This window comes from Vigna radiata, chromosome 7 (assembly GCF_000741045.1).
Source record: "Vigna radiata var. radiata cultivar VC1973A chromosome 7, Vradiata_ver6, whole genome shotgun sequence".
NCBI lineage: Eukaryota > Viridiplantae > Streptophyta > Magnoliopsida > Fabales > Fabaceae > Vigna > Vigna radiata.
Window position 1 is genome coordinate 13,739,850 of NC_028357.1, and position 19,771 is coordinate 13,759,620.

Here is a 19,771-nt window from a genome sequence, read left to right on the forward strand (position 1 = left end):
TCACACCCATGTCTCCATCACAGTTTGCAGCAGTAAAATCAGCAGCTTTTTCAACTTTTCCAGCAGCAGTCACACCCATGTCTCCATCACCGTTTGCAGCATTGCCTTCCTCCCCACGAATATTTTCTTCTCTCCTATCCTGTCCTCTAATTCTTGCAAAACCATCAACACTCAAAACTGCAGCAGCTTCCGTTTCTCTTTTCTTCTCAAAAACAGACCCTCTGTCTCTTCCTCCAAACCCAATTATTAATACCTCTTTCAGCCCTTTCCAAGAAAGGTTCTTGGTTTTATTTTTCCAGACCCTGAACCAATAGATTGTGCCTCCTTCCATGCAGCTGTAAGCCAACCTGAACCTCTCCTTCTCTTTGATGTTTTGGGTGTCAGAAAACTTCTCTGCCTGAGAGATCCATCCCAATGGGTCCAGCCCCTCAAACCTGGCCAATTCTACCCGCTGCCTCCAATTTTGTTCACCCCTGTCTTCCTCCATCTCCTCTTCATCTGAACCGTCTTTCTGCCTTTTCATGACACATTCCTCACTTCTTCCTAAGCCCTTTATGTGAATCTTGATTTCTTGCAGCATTTCTCTTATTTCTTGCATATTCTGCCATGTTCATTTTCGATTCTGCCATGCTCATTTTCTGACCGCTGGTCCTTTTCTCCAAGGTATTGTTTCTTCCTTCCATGCTCCACCCTTTCTTGATCACTTCTTGATCCCTTCTTGATCTGGCAGCCCTCCCCCCTAAGGAAATTCGGCAGTCCTCCCTTGATGATCCAACAGCTTCTTGATCCTTCACCCCCACTTTGATCCGGCAGGTCGGACCAATTTGTGAGGTTACTAATTAGTGAACCTAACCAAAACTCTCTCAATAGCACACGGAACAACCAAAGATGAAAGAAAGAACTGTATTATTGTTGAAGAATGGATAGTCACTGTACACAGTGTGGGTTTGGGAGCATAACCTCCCTTGAGAGCATAACCTCTCTACAGGCAATAGACTTGACTTCACAAAATACTCGATATCCCCTACCACGTTACACTACCTCTATTTATAGAGGCTCTGACCCACTTTCCCTTTTTAACCGACACCCCCCACACGCTTACTCCTCAACCCCTCTATCCTATCATCATATATCCTAACGTATATCCTAACAAATAATTAGGAATATAAAAACTAGTTGTTGAAATCTCACGAACACTTAAAAATGTTAAGAGTTGGTAGAGGCTTTAGAGAAAAAAATGGCCAGTTTATTATGCACCTAATAATTTCCGGGTGCTTTCCAATTTTTCAGCCTCATGTGCCCATTTATATGACTTTTATTAGAAATTACAAGAGAGAAGGATTAGATATCATAAAAAAGGGATTTTGTACGGATACTATTAACAATAACAACTCATGTACCACACATTAATAGCGACAATAATTTTGTGTGAATAATGAAAAGAGATATTTGAAGCTAAGATTAGACTTTCATACTTCCTTCATTTACAATACGTTCACTTCAAAAATTAAATTAGTTCATTAGACATCATCAGAGTTTGAAGAACTCTTCAGGAAAATTCATAATGTAGAAAAAGTTTCTCACGTCTCCTTTTAGTTTGTAACAGTCAGGACAATTTGCAGATAGAAAAACATGAAGATCACATNAAGTGTTCATGTAAAACTACTGAAAGTAAAAGGAATTAAAACGCAAAGGGAAAAAGTCTGCAGAAATAGTGTAAAAACACTAAAAAAAACGAGTTTTTATTGATTTAGAGAAGCAGCATGTTGATTAAACAGTCACTCTTATGAGATATTGATGTTTTAAGTACATTTCAGATGAACTAAAGATGCACCGGTGATCCTGGTAAAAGCCAAGCTTAACCTCTTCAAGCTTTTAAGACCTGCAGGAAAGGGACATGCAGTAAAACCAAGAATCCAATGATTTGCCATCCTTAGAGCAAGAAGTAAGAACATGACACACTAAGTCCTCAAACTGGGTCATTTTATATCAAAATTACCAGCAATTTTCTCAAATCCATCATTGGAGAGACCACATCTGCTGAGATTTAAGCATGCCAAGGAAGCCAAGGCTGTATCAAAGAAAATATTGTGTTAAAGATCTAACTAGGTGAATGTAACCATTGGAATACTAAGAAAATTAGTTTCCAAGTTCAAACATAGTCTTTGCCTTTAACAGCAGTTGATTGTGTGCTGGACTAGTGAAATCCTTAATTTTCCAAATAAAAATGACANGAAGTACATCAATTGCAGAGTAACTTCCACAAAACAAAACAGCTGTCTAAACATGAAAAATAAAATGAAATGTCACTTCAATGAATAAATTGAGATTCGATTTTTACCATGAATAGACTCCAAGCATGCACCAGTAATATTGCATCCATTTAATGTGGTAAGCTTCTCCAAACCTGTAAGTAGAAAGAAATACCCAGGAATGTATAATGTGGAAAACAGAATAACCTGGAGNAAACAAAGTCATGAACTTATTCAATATACTAAAACTCTACATTGATGATCGTAATGATATGATATTTTCTTTTGAGAATGGATATTGACAACTACAGCTGCGCTCATGTGCGAAAAATAGCAGCAACAGTTATAGTGTCTTAAGACACTTGTAATTGAGGAAAAACACTGGAAATATACCTCTTAAATAGGAAATCCCAATATCAGTAATACTGCTGTTGGAAATGTGTAACTCCTTCAAATTTATAAGCTCTGAAACATTATATGCCAACAGTCAGTTCNAAAATACCAAGGCCTAGCTTCCTGATAGATAGGTTTCTGTGTAAGGCTACTNTTTGGTGTTCATGACAGCTTTAAGGGGGGTTATTAGTAGAGTGAGTGGAGCGTGCAGAGAAAAAAAGCACAAAAGAAAAAATATAGAAAGCCAAATTTGGAGAGCAATGTTCCCCNACCCAGTTTTTGGTTATTTGCTAACTAGGAGTGAGAATAAATGCAAGAACTAGATTACAATGCTANGAAAAAGCTATAACCAATGAACGAGACACCGTAATACTGCCTTTGTACAACATAAATAAACCTGAATTGCAATAACTATGATAAAAACCATATCACCTTATGATCAGTACCTGAGATAGACTTCGTGTCTGAATCCGTACCACACTTACAGCATCCAATATTGAAGAACTAGATTACAGTGATAACTTATTAAGGTAGAAAATTGGTAATGCTTGAAGGCCCTTTTGTGGTAAACTTGAAGACAACATCTATATATAGCATGTACACATCCTTTGGAATGCAGCACCTCTATGGCCTTGTATAACTTCAAGATCTAATGGCCTGAGCAAATTCCAAATAATGTGCTTAACAAACTGTTTAACCTACCGAGCCCTCAAGCTTCAAGCTCATGAGTTGGTTCACCTCAGAACCAAATTCATCCGGAAGCTCATTGAAGACATCACGGCAAAAGCCAGAGATCATTGCAGCCATTGCTTTTTCATAGTCTATTCCCCTTTGCTGAAAATAGAACAATTGATCTTCTCCAATTTTAGATGTACTGGCTTCATGTTCAATTCTTGCAGTTGGATTTTTCACCTACAAAGTAATTGTGATTGCTTTAGCAAAACAAAAGTATCATGGCAGATTGGAAGCACGGAGAAAATAAAGAAAGACAAAAGAAAATGGGAGTAATGCGGATTAGGTGGGGCAGGGAATAACTCCAAAATATTGATGACCTGCTGGTTCTTTTTCAAACCAACAACAAAGAGATAGACCAAAAGTCTCGGTCTAAGTCTGATTCAACGTTACAAATCCTCTCTACTTCAATTGATTATACTAAATCTCCGGCACATTCCCTCTCCTTGAGGATTCAACACTTTTAAATGTGAAGTTTCACAAGACCATATANTAGTGTGGGTTCTGCTAACGGTTAAGATGGATTAAAAACAAGCTTAGATATAAACTCCAATACCATCAAGGCCAATTCCTATCTTAAATTCTGAAGTCCAAAATAATGATTTCCATAGTTCTATACTATGGTTTATCCTCATGCATTCACCCCTTCCTATTCTATCCACACACAAAAATAAACATTTTCTCTGATTCCAACCAACAACTACAACAAAAGCCTATTCCAGTAGGTAAAGTCAGCTCAATAAATCACACAATTCCACTTTGTTTATGAAAACAAACTACCAAGAATCATTCCAGCAAGACAAACAAAACACACAAGAAAAGCAAAAAGGCATGCTACCACACACCTGAATGTAAGGATAGGTATTGGCAGCTGCGTTGTCCCCAATAAGCATGGAGTCACACTGCGATGAGTTTCGCGCATGGTCCGCCTTGGATAGAACCTGAACCAGCCCTCTATAACAGTTCCTGGAATGTCCAACCGATATACCCTTAGAGATAATCCTACTCCTTGTGTTCTTCCCTTTGTGTATCATCTTGGTCCCCGTATCGGCCTGCTGATAGTTATTCGTCAAAGCAACAGAATAGAACTCCCCAACACTATCATCTCCCTCCAACACAACACTCGGATACTTCCACGTNATCGCAGAACCCGTCTCCACCTGCGTCCACGATATCTTCGACCGCGACCCGTCACACACTCCTCTCTTTGTCACGAAATTGTAAATCCCACCTTTCCCATTCTCATCCCCAGCATACCAATTCTGCACCGTGGAGTACTTTATCTCTGCCCCTTCCCCACAGTACAACTCCACCACCGCTGCGTGGAGCTGGTTCCGATCATATGACGGCGCAGTGCACCCTTCCAAATACTCCACAAAGCTCCTGTCGTCGGCAACGATCAAAGTCCGCTCAAACTGCCCCGTTTCCAGCGCGTTGATTCTGAAGTAGGTAGAGATCTGCATCGGGCACTTGGTGTCTTTGGGAATGTAGCAGAACGAACCGTCGCTGAAGACGGCGGAGTTCAACGCGGCGTAGTAGTTGTCATCGGAGGGCACGACCCTCCCTAAGTACTTGCGGACTAACTCGGGGTACTCCTTAATAGCGTCGGAGATGGAGCAGAATATGACCCCGGCCTTCTCCAGGGTTTTGCGGTGGGTGGTGGCTATGGAGACGCTGTCGAGGACGGCGTCGACGGCGACGTTTGCGAGACGATTCTGCTCGTTGAGAGGAACGCCGAGCTTGTCGAAGTAGCGGAGGAGTTCGGGATCGGCGTCTTTGAGGGATTCCAGAGGGCGTTTCTTCTGTTCGTTCTTGGGATCCGAGTAGTAGCAGATATCCTGGAAATCGATAGGAGGATAGCTGTTGTCGGACCAGGTAGGGACTTTCATGGACAGGAATTTCTCAAATGCCTTCAAGCGGAATTCCAGCATCCATTGAGGTTCCTCTTTCAGGGACGAGATCAGACGAATAGTTTCTTTGGAGAGGCCTTTAGGGATCGAGAAGGAATCGATCTCTATACTGAATCCGAACTTCTTATCATAGTCGCGGTTGCGGAGGATTTCACGGATCTTCTCGTCGGAGGAAGTAGCGGTTGCGGCGGTCTCTTTCACCTCGGCGCGCACCGTAACGTGGCGGGAAGGTTTTGGGGGTTTGATGTTTAGAGTTGGGGGGACAATGGATTCGGAGTGACGCGTGGGTTGCGAATGTAAGGGGGAGATGGAGAGACCGCAAAGGAGAGACGCCATGGATGAGATGAGATTTGGTTTCAAACAGATAATTAAAGAAAATTGGGAATTTGATTCCTTCCAACTTATTTCTGGGTGTCGTGTGTCCTGGCGTTCAACTTTGATTTTTCCAAAATCATCAAATTCAAATTTAGAAATTTTACGCCCACTCACTCTTCTGTCTTGTGTTCACCACACACACAGCTAAAATTTGTTTTTCTTGTATTTTTACTTACCTTGCTATTTGTTTAATAATTTTTTATTTTTTTTAGCTACTGCTTTTTCATCTTCAATATGACAACCTATTATCATTAATTTTATTTATACAATCCATTGATTAATATTTTTAAAAAAAATTACATCTTAAATATTTATTTTTTTATAATTTTTTAAAAATATATTTTTATCTTTATCAATTTTGTTTGTTTAATGTTTACAAAATTAATAAAAATTTGGTTGGTGCAAATTTTAATCTTTTGTAATGATAAAATATTTTATATAATTATCTTTTTTATCTAGTTATTATTTAATATTTGGATTTAAAATTTATATAATTATAATGTTTACTTATACGTATCATGATGAAGAGGAGGATGACAATTCCTTTTTTATATCCATTAAATATAAGAATGGAAATAAAAATATGCCTCTATTACCATTCTAAAATATACAAATTAATATGTGTTATTTTTTTCATGTAAATCACATTGCATTAATATTACAATCACAAAGACGATATAATAAAATGCTTTATTATATTTTAATTGTTTGTTGTAGAATAAAAGTAAAGAATATAGACGATATATAAAAAAATACGTAATATTTTCAGAATCTCTAAAGTATTTATTAAATTTTGTAAATTATACCAAAAATTTAAATAAACAAACAAAGCAACAAATACCAACAAAAATACTATACTTAAATATTTTTTATTTCTAAAAAAATTATGGATTTTGTGTTCGGTACTAAATAATTTTTCTTTAGTTACTTTTAAAACGTAATATTTTAGTTCCTCCCATTTATAAAACAAATGTTTTTTAAGTAATGATTTGTTTATTAAGGATCACGTAACCTATCATGCCAATATTTTAAAATAAGTTTTTCGATTATTGTGTTTGCTAATTTTGATTTTTATTCTAAAGAAAACGGTTTCACATGAAAGTGGTATTTCTATTTTAATTCATATTAATTGAGTTGTAAAGTATCGTTTACTTAACTATATCAGTCATTGTTTTGCTCATTTAATCGTTCATCGTTCATGTAATAGAAACCAATAAATAAATTAAAATAAAAAATTCGAGATAGAAAGTTATTTTATAAAAAAATAACAGTTCTTTTATCAGAAATAAAAAATATTTAAATCAAAATACTATTAAATTGGGATATCTAATAAACACTCAACAATTCTTTCATATACTCATAGTTACATAAATTTTAAGATCTGTTTTCGTTTTCTATAATTATTATCATTTTTCCTAAAATCATATTCATGTTGCTAGAAATGTGTATTTGATTTGATATTCAAAAGAAAATAGTCAATTTTGAAAATATGAGTTGAGAAAAAAAAACATTGGAAAATAATTAAACATTTCAATTCAATGGAATGAGTCAAATGCTTCAATCACCGTTTTGATATTTTCAATGCCAGTAGTAATTTGACTGTAGCATTAATCCTCTAGGACAACAAGAATGTCAACTTTAAATTTTCCTTTTTTTTTAACTTATATGGTTTTATTTTCAATTTTAATTACACAAATTTGGGCGTGAGTCTTTTTTAAATATTTATAAAAATTTACCTATTAATAGACACCATAACAATTATATCAATTGGCTATAGCATTCACTTCTTTTTTAATAGTGAATTTTAAATAAAAAATATTATTTTCTTATTTATCATTTTGAAATTTTAAAACATTTGTTTTCAGTTACACCTTTACTTTAATTTAATTAATGGAAGAAAGAAAATTTAATTATAACAAAAGAGAAAAATGTGATAACACGTATATGCATATTAAAATAAAGAAAGTTTTGAATATATAATAAACTTGGAATCTTTCAAGATTGAATCGCTATTAATTTTTTATTGAATCTTAAAAAATTTACAATTTTGTAATTAAGTTCCCGTAATTAAATTACTTTTATGCAATATTTATCTTTCATTGCGCTACTTAAATATCGATACATAGTATGATAGTTTATTAGAAGATATCACAATAACATTTAAAAATTCAATAAACAACACTTAAATTTATTAAGGACTCTAAACTTAATTAATCTTAAAATAAATAAATAAGTTATTTAAAACTAATTTAAAATATATAAACACTTTCCGTAACGTAACTTCGGTGAAAAGAATCTTGAACCAATATTATAAAACAACATATGAAGTAATATTTATTAGTTGTGATAATATAGTTGTGTTTTTTCTATTCTACCTATTTTTCTCCTCATTATATGACAATGAATTAATACCAGTAAAAACTATGCGGGTATAAAAATAATATATTTTGTAAATTCTAAAAAAACTGATAAAAAGGGAGCAACATTTCCATAATTAACAAAGAGAAAATAGAATCACTTAGAATAATAATAACTTTAAAACCATAAAACGCTTAAGCATTTTACAAAATATATGATAATCATAATCATCTACATCTGATAATTGTTTACATGAAGGGATTAACCGAAACATATAGTCATTAGTGATGTCTACCATGTTATCAGGGACTAATACAACTGTATGTTAGATGAAGAGTAAATCAATTTGAAAAGTTTGGATAAGTATTACTAATAATATACTCAGTTAACCGTTTTAATTGCTCTTTATTAGCGAAAACATCTTCTATTTTTAAATAAATGTTTGAGTTAAATCTATAAACAAAATGTTTAAGTCAATACTTTCTTTGATATATCACTTTAAATTTAGTTAGTGTTATAGAAGGATTAAGGTGTGTTGTGTTGAGTATTTCCTGATCATCCACTTCTCTTTTTTGCATGTGTTTGAATTTTGACACAAGATGCCGAGTATCTCCAAGAGATACTTGATGCTCAAGTTAATACTTGTAGGTAGCACTATCACAAGTATAATTTTAGGGTATTAGAGAAATCACTTTAGTCATATGTATTACCTATATTTAAACATTTATAGGGTTGAATGTTGAACTTAGAGTTATCATGTGATAATCTTGATCTAAACATATCTTAATTGTGGTTTAATGTCAATTGTTTGGTAATGGTTGTTTTCTCATTATTATCTTCCCTTACCTTTGGTTCTAAATAGTTATTCAAGATGTTCTTTAGGTCGATTGACAACTGGATAAGTAACGTCTAGTTTCTTGCAATCGGTCGAGTGCCAAAAAAAGTTTGTTATATTACTTTATGACAGTTAAGTGGAATTCTAAGACCATTCAGTTAGCTTCATAAACAAATCATAAAATAATAATAAAACTAAATGGATGAAAAATTATGATATACATACAAATAATAATAATTATGGTATTGATAAGTGTAGCAAATGATACAAATAATAAATTGGATTAGTTTATATATAGTTATTCAAGACATCTTTTTTACACTTTTTTATTGAATAAACTTAACTATCACCTCCATAAATAATCTAATAACTCCAATGTACATCTTGAAATATTATTTTCTTAAAATTTTGTTAATTAGAGTATTCTTAACATCTCATATATAAAAGAATAAAGTTTGTTATTTAAATAATCATGCCTTGAAAAAATAATTATGGCTCAAGTGAATATCTTAATAAAAATAACAATTGTTCCCTTGAGCTAACTCTTGTTAAGATCATGTGTAACATCACAAAAAGATAGTCTTAAACTATACTTAAGAGTCCTTATATTTATAATAAAATAAAATAGTTACAGAGAAAAATAAAGTTAATTTAAAGTTATTCTAAAATAACCATAAATTTAAAACTTTAAAGAGAACCTATAGTGATACTATTTCAAGTACAAACCGAAGGGTCATACAAATCAAGCATAAACCGAACGGTCCTAAACTAATATAGAGAAGCACAAGATCGAACGGTCTTACTCTAGAGGAAGTTGCCTTCTCTTTCTAGCGCATGCTCCATCGTACCTTCAACACTCTCTGCTCACACCCACAGGGTGATCATTGTAGTGACAAGGACGACCGAAAGGACAACATGACAAGATAGGAAAAATAAGGGTAAGTTAGTGTAATTTAATTAATTATAATAACATTCAATTCAAACAAGCATAATAATTCATATATATAGATATATATAAAACACACACACACACACATATATATATATATAACACATTTTTAATCGACTCATTGATCAGACCGTCTGAACTAGTATGAACATGTAACTTATTGTCATTCTCCACTCGTGGGAGGTAATATGGAAAAACCATCAGTATTACCGTAGCTGGAAACCCAAGGTGTCACACGAGGTTAGCCCTTCATCCCTCATTGTAGTTGGAACCCCAAGCTATCACATGAGTTTAGTCTGTTAGCCACCAAGTTATACGCGACCAGACCTCCTGCTATTCTCACCACATGCAATCACCATTCTCTACTTGATACTAGGTGACCATTAGAATGTCATGATGAACGACTTACTAAGTTTCCCATTTTCATACTATAACTACTTCTATAACCATTCACCAAGACATTCCTCCTTAGAATTCTCTTTCACATCCTTATTACAATTACCATCCCACACTTTCTAATTACATTAGCATTGTCATATCATATTTCAATACCATCATACTTTCACATCCATAACATCTTTAAATATAAAACACACAAAACAGTAAAACGAATCCCACCCTTGGACACGACTTATGAACCAGACCGAACGGGAGAATGCTCCCTATATGTTAACATGACCGAACGGTCAATTAAGGAACAAGGCTCAAGCATGAGCCGAACCTTATTTTGGGCTCAACACTAAAACATTTGAATATTAAAGTTAAACTGAATATTTGAATCTTAGACCAAATGTTATTGGCTTGAACTGAACACAATTAACTTAAGTCGAACACTTAGGGCTTAGACCGAACGCTTAAAGGTTTGGGTCGACACTCAAAGGCTTAGGCCGAACACTATTGTCTTAGGTTGAACGCTTAAAGCTTAGGCCAAACACTTAAGGCTTAGGCCGAACACTATTGAGTTGGCCGAACACCATTAGTACCAAATACAAGCTTATGACTAAGTACTCCAACGAGACCGAGTGCTTAGTACAAGACCGAGGACTACCAAGACCAAGTGCTAGTACATGACCGAGCACTACCCAGACCGAGTGCTAGTCTATGACCGAGCACTTCTAAGACTGAACATGACCAAGCGATCATAAAGAGATCAGGCTTGTGACAACCCGAACATGATTAAGACTGAAGACTAAGAATAAGCCGAACGCTATATTCATTGGATATTAGCATAAGACCGATTGGTCGTAAACTGAGAATCCACAATAGTAGAACTCAGTTATGACCAAGCACCAGAGGAAATCGAACATTACTAAGAGATCACCCACACATCTAAGACCGAACGATCATTAACAGGTAAGGTCTCATAGAGGCCAAACACCGTTAAAACCGAGCACCAATACTAGAACAAGTACTAGTATAGGACCGTTCGGTCATTAACTAGAACTCCACATGAGTAGAATCCTGTTAAGACCGAACACCAAGGAAAGGTCGAACGATCCATGAAGGACCCACAAAGAACTACATAATTCTGCAGAATAACTGCAAAGTTATGATCAACACCAATCCTTACCAATTTCACTACATTCTTACAACTTGAAATCCTCCAAACTTATTACACATAATCTTATACACTTGCCTAAGATCCTCTAAACATTCCTTACATTAATTAAAGAGTTTCATCTCAGATTTGGGAGACAACTCTGCAGACTCATGAACTCAGTGACCAAGAATCAAATTTTCTTAGTTTGGTACAGTTTTGAGTAACACAAAGACTCTAACCAATTCTAAACAACTTGCCCATATTTTCCTTACAAACCAAAACCCAAACAACCATATTTTTCCCATTTCTACCAGTTCACTTCCTCACCATTCTCTTGGTCATAAACCCAAAATTATGTAACAAACACAATCACACAACACCAATATTCCACACCAACAACACTGAACCCCAAATCATCAATTTCACATGCATCCAAATCAAGTAATTAAATTATCTAGCTTCCCTTACCTCTTGACCGGACAACAAACTCAATCAACTGCAGAGTTGCATTCACCACACACCAAAATCCTAGAACACCTAGAGTATCACCGACTGAGAAGGAACAATTACCCCAAAAGACCAAGAACTTGATTAGAAACGAGAAAAAGAAAAATGATGAGCACATGCAGCCAGAAACCTTGCTTGCATGTACCAAGAAACAGAACTTCTAGAAACAGAGTGAACTTACTGACTCTAAACAAGATCTTGATCGGTGGAAATTGAAGATCTTGATTCCCAAATTGCTTTAGACTACGAATGTTTGAGAAAGAGATGAAAGGAGAAGAAGATTTTCTAGAAAGAAGAAGGAGAAAAGGAACATTAGAAGGTTGGAAAGAATGGACGCATGCAGAGAAAGTGGCCGAAAAATTGAAAAACTGGACTTATATATTGCCACCGAAACTTCTCAGCATACACATGTATCTGTATTTTGAGACATCTGTCCCACCCCTCCCCTTACACATGACATTTTCGGGGGGTTGACATCATGTATGAAATTTATACCATCCTTTTTTTTTCAAGTTTGATAGAAATAAGAGAATCTTAACACACGCATATATTTGATTAAAAAATATAAATTTAGATAAATCAATTGGATACTTGAGAGATAGATAATAAATCTTCAAAATTACCTAAACATTGTATTTTTTTTCCTCATAATTTCGACTCTTTCTATTATCAAAATAACGTCTTAGTAGTTGTTAGTAGTTGTCATTTTGATTTAGATAAACTCTATCCACCCCCACTTTTAACAAATACTCTCTCTCTTTTTAAGTTAATGAATAAGAAACATGGAGACTTCCAAATTATTTGCTTGTCTGTTAATCAAAATATTGTTATCAATAACTTGAGTTTCACCACATTTGAAATTTCACAAAAAGAATCAATTAAAAAATAGTAGACATACAAAAACATAAAAGTTTATTATTACATAAAAATTAAAAAAATAATGTTTAAAAACTATAAAATAAAATAATATTTAAATATATCTTGTAACCTTGTACATCGTGAATAAGTTTCTCCTCCATTGCTTAGGAGTTGATAATTCATAACATTTATATATAAAATTTTATTATGTGTTTTTCAAAAGAATACCATAAAAATTTTATGAGATGTGTTGTTGTTGTGAGGTTTGTGTACTTGTATTCGAACCTATCTCAGAGCAAAAATGTTGTTTTGTTTTTATTTGTTGCGGTTTTAAAATTTTTTTTGGCACTAGATTTGTTCCGGTTCCGATTGGGTTGGATCGTGAGGCCCATAAATTAAAGGGGTAGATAGAGTCAGGAAGCTCATTTTCCTTCTACCCTTCTATTCTATTGTCTGGTTTTCTCTCTTCTCCCCTCTCTTTTCTCTTAAGTTTGTTTTTTTTTTTTTTTTTTTTTTTTTTTTTTTTTTTTTTTTGGTAAAAACCCTAGAGAAACGAAAGGAAAGGTTGTTGTGTGAGTAAGAGTAAAGAACATTCCATGATCGTTTGGAATGAATGAGTGAGAAACACCGAGAAAGGGAGTGGTGGTATATCAGAGAGGAGATGTTAAAATTGGGAAACAAAGATGGAAAGCGAAAGTAGAATTTTGGAGTTAGGGAAGAAATCGGAAAAGGTATGGGGAACTCGTCTTTCTTGTTTTAATAAGCCGTAAACATTTGAAAACAATTGGTGTTCGTGGATTGATTCTTTGGAACCGTTTCGATATGTTGGTTTTTCCAAAAATTATAGATATATGTTGTTATGCTATCAGGAGCTATCTTGGTTTGAATTGGTTGTTCAAAATGTGATAATGTATAATTTCTATTGATTTGTAATTTGTTGTTGCATGGGAATCTTAATGGGTAGTACCTCTGTTAAGTAGACAAGTGAAAGTGATAGTTGGTGGGTGGAAATGGTTATATCATGTGTTTGAATTTCTAATTGTAAATTAAGAATTTGATATTCATATTGGATATAATTATGAGCTGGAATAATGGGTGTACGCTTGGGGATGTTTAAAGGGTTGAAATTGGGTTGTATGAATTCTTTTTGAATTAGTGCATATTGAAGTTGAATGGTCTTATAATCTGGAAATTTGTGTACCTTGGATGAAGGTTGTGGTTGTTTTAGGTTTCATTGAAATATGAAAAGAGTTGGGTATTACAAGTAGGTTGTCTTAGGTGTTAATAAAATGATGGGTAATTTTATGGTTTGGATTCATTTATTTAATCTGCTGCAGAACAATGATTATGGGGAGCTAAATATCTTTGAAATGTCATTTGTGATCGTTAAAAGAAATTGTGAAATGGTATTCTTATCAATTTGGTTGAATTGAAATGACTTGGTTGAATGAGTGAATGAATTGCTATACCCCCATGAACATTCGGTTTAATAAGTTTGTGAGTGAATAATGTGAAAGACTACATGATAATAAGTTGTGTATAATTGTGTGGATAAATTTTATTAACCTTATCATCTTGTGATTCTTGGTTAAACCATTGTCTGGGTACGTTTTTGATATAATGTGATTATAATTATATTAAAATCTTGAAAGAATTATAATGAACAAAAGGATGATGTGATACTGGTTCTATGGTTGATAGATTCAAATGTGTATAGATATAAATCTATAACTTGAATAATATAAATGTATTTAACTTAGCTAATTTTCTAATTTCGAGAATACATGAATTGTATAAGAGGTTGTATTAATTGTATGTGCTCATTGGTATGTCTTGTTTGTTTTAATAGAAAGGAAATTAAATGTGATCGTTAATATCTTGTAAATGGGCAATTAAAGTAGTATGAATAGTGAGGATTCATGGGAAGAATTGTCTGAGGTTCTGTATGGTCATATTGGGTTACTCTATTTTACCGAATCATTCATAGGTATCACTGGGTATTGCATTTGATTAAAATATTGATGTTGTCCAGAATTTTATTCTGTTGTTGCTGTTTAAATTTTGTGTAGTTGTTGTATCAGAATTCTGCACTTTCTGTCATTACTGTTTGTTGTTTTTAGTACTGATTGCTTGCTGTTTTCTGTAATGTTGCTGGTTGTTTCAGCATTATTTCCTTTCTATTTTATACTAGTAAATTTTGTTGTATTGGACTGGTATGAAGTATGTTAAGAGGATTGGTTGCAGAGATCTTATTTTTTTTTTATTTCTCAAAGGTACATTAGAAGTGTTATATGTATTATTTGTTGCTGGTGTATGGTTGTTATGACACGTTGAGAAATCTTTTGTATTATACAAAGTGATATTTGGACCTTAAAGGTTAGGACAGTTATGTTAAGAGTCTTGTCTGATTAGTGAGATGGCTAGAGAATTACTCTTGAGTTACTCAAGAGTAGTAAGTGGTTTAGAGAGTTAATTTGAATACTCTTAAGGTTAGGGTCTCCCTTTCGCGCAAAAAGTAGTGGAAAGGAGCGTTCTTAAGATTGTAAGAGACAATAAGAGTGGGTTTGAGTATCATTGCTTGTTTATTCCTATTATATAATATTTATGCTAGTTGGATGCCTAGCTCACCCATATTTTGTTTATGTTGTTTATGTCTGTGTCAATGATCGTATAGTGTATGTGTTACGCGGGAGTTCAGATAGGAATGGAGATGCTACTGGAGCTATACGATTGATGAGAGAGCTATACGATTGATGAGAGAGGGGGTTGCTACGGGAGTTTGGTTTCAAAGTTTTAATTACTTATGAGAAGGATTTGTAATACTTTCTTTATTTTTTTTTTGGACTCAAAAGAAAATTCTATTTCCATTTGTAATAACTTTAAGTCTTTCGAAAATTTAATTATATAGTAAAATAACAAGATTTTGCTTTAGACTTTGATGCACTTAAGTGACTCCTGTTTTGGGATGATAAAATTATTCATTGAAAAGGTGGATTTTTATATTAAGAGTTAAAATCAATATTAATTAAAATTTTGAAGACGGTAGATTTTACTTTATATTTATATATATATATATATATATATATATATATATATATATAAAATAGAAACTTGTTTTGATGTTTTTAATTTTATATTTAATTGAATTTGAGTGAAGAGACGAACTTATACATGACCAATAAATCAAGTGAAGAGAATAAATATTTGTAAGTTACAAGTACATTGAATTTTATTTTAATAGAAACTATTAAACCAAAAATTATATTAATTTTAATTAGATTAATTTTTTATTGAAGAGTGTTATAACACAAGTAATTAATAAGGTAGCCTTTTTATTTTATTAACTTTTAATTAAGTTTAAACTTCATTTGAAGTGAATTTATTTATCTAATAAGATAAATAAGTGATATAGCAAACAATTTAAAAAAAAATAAACTGCAATTCACATAATTTTATGAATTTGTTCGATAATTTTAAGATTTTTTTTGAAACCTAATCATATGTAAAATTTAAATTAAAAACCATAACATCTTATAATTTAATGAACTAAATATTAATTATAATTACAACAGTTAAGATTGTGAACATATAAAAAATATAAGAAATGACAGGATAATATCAAATAAAGGATAAAAAATTTATCTATATCAAAGTATTATTTCTTGAAATTGTCTCAATGGTAGAAAATTTGGTAAGAAAATGAAATTATATTTTACAACTTATATTAATTCTTTTATTCGAAATTATAATTTAGAGTTCACTCTTGATGGGCCCAAGGGACGGATCTTAAACATAATTGTTGGAAACAACATCTTTTTGTTACGGCAGAGGTAATAATTCATATAGAAGTGAAATGTTATCAATATTAAATTTTCATTTTTTTAATGGATTTAGTTAATTGAATGAGTTTTATGCTTCATTACATTAAGATTTTCTTAATTTTCTAAACATCCTATACCTTTTTCCTTACTTATTATGTAATCGTAATTACTTATGTTGCCATTTTTTTTATTTGATTAGGTTAAGAATTCTCATATTTAAACATTTGTTTCTAGTGTCCATTAATTTATGTATTATGTAATTATTAAAAACTTCAGGATGGTGTCATTATTGCATGGAGAAAAAACACTGAAATTAAGTCTCCTTTTGAATTGGTTGACTCACTGATCGGTCATACTAAATCCGTGGTTTGCCTAACTGTTGAGCGTAATGTGTTGTACTCATGATCCATGGACCAAAGCATAAAGGTATGTCTATAGTGAGTTGATGTTGAAATATTAGTTTTTTTCCCTTATATCATGTAAACTTTCCTTGAATAATAAAGTGATCGATTCAATTGTCATTCACTGCCCAAATCTTGTTACACTACTTTCTTCAGGCTTGGGACATGGATACATTACAATGTACAATGACACTCAATGAACATACTGGTGTAGTCACATCCCTTCTTTGTTGGGAGTATTATTTGTTCTCAAGTTCATCTAACGGCACAATTAAAATCTGAGAATGCAAGGAAGTGAGAACTAATTTGACCGTGGTGTATACACACAAGGAGAAAAGTGTAAGATGCCTAATCATTTGGTTGTATTTTTCTTATAAAACAATCTAACAACAGTCTTCAAGAAGTTGGTCAATTCACAAAATTCATATTATTATTATACAGGGTATTATATCATTATTTGGTATGCATGATGCAAATGGCAAGCCAATATTGTTTTCCTCTTGTACAAACAATTTAGTTTGCATGTATGAATTACCATCGTAAGCAAACTTGAATTATATATTTTTTATACTACTACATTTTATTGTGTTGAATATTACTACATATCTAAACCATGTCCTTTTCCTATATAGATTTTCAGAGAGGGGTCGTTTATTTGCTAAGAAAGAAATTACATAATTTAAATTAGGCGCTGATGGAGGACTCTTCTTCACTGGAGATGGGACTGGTTTGCTTAAGATGTGGAAATGGAATGAGTTACCTAAGGTGACAACGAATTAAGATGTTTTCTATATTCTTTAGACATGAATTTTTCTTTTGTTATCAAAGTACATTGTGTTCTTCATTCTTATGCATGCCATCTTGTCTGACATCTTACATCATTAATGCATTTACATAGTTTATCCATTGCATCTTGTTTTTTCATAACATATTTTTAATTGGAAATTCATCATCTTAACTTTAAGTTCCAATTTTGTTCATTGATATTTTCTTAGCACATTGTTGATATTTCTTTCTTGATCATGATTACTTGTTGGGAAACTTCACACACTACAATCTAGTCTTGACACCATGACACTTAAGGAAGATAGTTTTTTTTACCTAATATAATTAAATAAGAAATAAGATATTTTTTGTTATGTTTCTATGGTGACACTGACTACATTTGATTACTGGAGAATTGTTTGTCAATTGATAAAAAAAAAGAAAATTGACACCCCTTTGAGATTATATGTTACTGGGGAAAGAGACACTCCTTTGAGACCAAGTGCGAAGCATTAGGTTACTGGAGAATTGTCTGCCAGTTAAATAAAAAGTAAAAAAAAAATTAGAATTTTTTTTAGTAAATTGGCACTCCTTTGAGACCAAGTGTGGCAAGTGCAAAGCATTTGGGTGGAAGATCCATGCTTAGTTGGCAGGTAAGTGCCTTCTAGGTCAAAAACCTAAGAGAAAATATTTTCATAAATAAAAAGTAAAGCTACAAAAAGTATCTATCTTAATGTCTTGTGTCTTGCCTCGATTAATCATTGCACTCAAGGACCCAACAAGTTAATCATTGTTCAAAAAACATTGAGAAATGTGTGCTTTTTGGGATATCATTGTATGAATTGGACTTGAGAGGAGATCATATATTTCCATTTAAAAGCATTCATCATTTTGTTTCCATAATCATTCTATTTTATTTGAATTTTAGTTTCATTATCATTCATACCTTAGTTTAGGCTATTTTTCATGCATTATTGCATTATTTGAGTGATTTCATCATGTGTTATCTCTATTTCGGATCATACACTTGGGTTTTGTGTCTTTCTTGTAAACAGGTATTTTAGGTGTTGAAATAAAACTTTTTGGAGGTTAGTGTTAAGAGTGAAGCATATCGTATTGCACTAGTATCAATGCATGCAATCAATAGCAACATCTGGAACATGCAAACGTATATTGTCGTCACTCTGACCGTCGACCTAGGATTCTTTGCTCTTAATAACGACCATTTTCCCTCTTGATTATGTGTACGCCTTCACCTTCATCTTCATAGGATCGAGGTGCAACAATTATTGGATTTGGATCACATGTCGTCCAACCACCACATGATTGATGAAGCTCACTATTGTCATCTGATTTTCCACAAGTTGAACATTCAGTGGGGTTGTTATTTGCAGTGCATCAGAAAAATGAAGAAAAGTAGAGGTTGAGACAAACTTGAAGAAAGAGACAAAATACGAGTTATTTAACTTCGTAATACTTAGATGCATGTTAAAAAATGATATACAAACATGTAAAAATATTTTACATAGCAAGTCAAATTATGTAAATAAAATTAACCTCTACTTCTTGCTTAACTAGTAATCCAATGCTTACTGCCATGTAGTATATTTCCATATTACTTTGTGACTAAGATCCACCAAATAATTTGGAATCCAAGAAAACTAAAAAAACAAATAAGAAAATGGGGAAATTGAGAAAATCTATACTAGCAAATGGTGATGATCCATGCATTTTAATGAGACAAACCGATCCATCAGTTTCTAAATATCCTTTTAGGTTTAATAGGTTCGGAGGTCCCTATATTTGGAGGTTTGTTTCAATTGGGTCCTCCAATTTTGAAAGTGATCAATTAGGTCCCTAATTTTGTCAATTTGAATCAATAAAAGTCTTTCCGTTAAATGCAGTTAACGCCGTGAAGTTTTTGAACATGTGGCACGCTGACGCTTCCAGTGGCACGGTTTCAAGTGCATACGTGGATTATAAAAAGGTGAATTCCCTTTTAATTTAGGGATTTCACCTTCAAATACACCCTTTTAATTTAGGGATTTCACCTTCAAATACACCCTTTTAATTTA

General features: G+C 32.9%; 1 protein-coding gene, 1 long non-coding RNA gene and 1 pseudogene across 8 annotated transcripts in view; 2 read left to right on the top strand and 1 right to left on the bottom strand.

Annotated features, from left to right (window-relative positions):
* The window catches only part of LOC106768418 (UPF0051 protein ABCI8, chloroplastic-like), a 7,728-nt gene extending 1,960 nt beyond the window's left edge, over nucleotides 1–5,768 (bottom strand). For 2 of the 7 annotated variants that reach the window (XM_022783147.1, XM_022783149.1), the window contains exons 1-6: nucleotides 4,223–5,768; nucleotides 3,092–3,557; nucleotides 2,646–2,717; nucleotides 2,342–2,407; nucleotides 2,000–2,071; nucleotides 1,811–1,882 (exon numbers count right to left, since the gene is read on the bottom strand). In XM_022783147.1, the coding sequence (XP_022638868.1) occupies nucleotides 3,339–3,557; nucleotides 4,223–5,623 (1,620 nt within the window). In that variant the 5' untranslated portion in view covers nucleotides 5,624–5,768 and the 3' untranslated portion in view covers nucleotides 1,811–1,882; nucleotides 2,000–2,071; nucleotides 2,342–2,407; nucleotides 2,646–2,717; nucleotides 3,092–3,338. Of the gene's footprint in view, nucleotides 1–1,378; nucleotides 2,072–2,341; nucleotides 2,408–2,645; nucleotides 2,718–3,091; nucleotides 3,558–4,222 lie in introns of those variants that run through there. The other 5 variants (XM_022783151.1, XM_014653572.2, XM_022783148.1 and 2 more) reach the window with 5 other exon arrangements.
* A 7,448-nt stretch (nucleotides 5,769–13,216) lies between these two features.
* Nucleotides 13,217–15,640, top strand: LOC106767480. Its single transcript, XR_001376165.2, has 2 exons — nucleotides 13,217–13,440; nucleotides 15,384–15,640. It is a non-coding gene; the product is annotated as an uncharacterized LOC106767480 (long non-coding RNA).
* Nucleotides 15,641–16,385: 745 nt separating this feature from the next.
* Nucleotides 16,386–17,762, top strand: LOC106766091 (annotated as a pseudogene).
* Nucleotides 17,763–19,771: the final 2,009 nt, after the last annotated feature.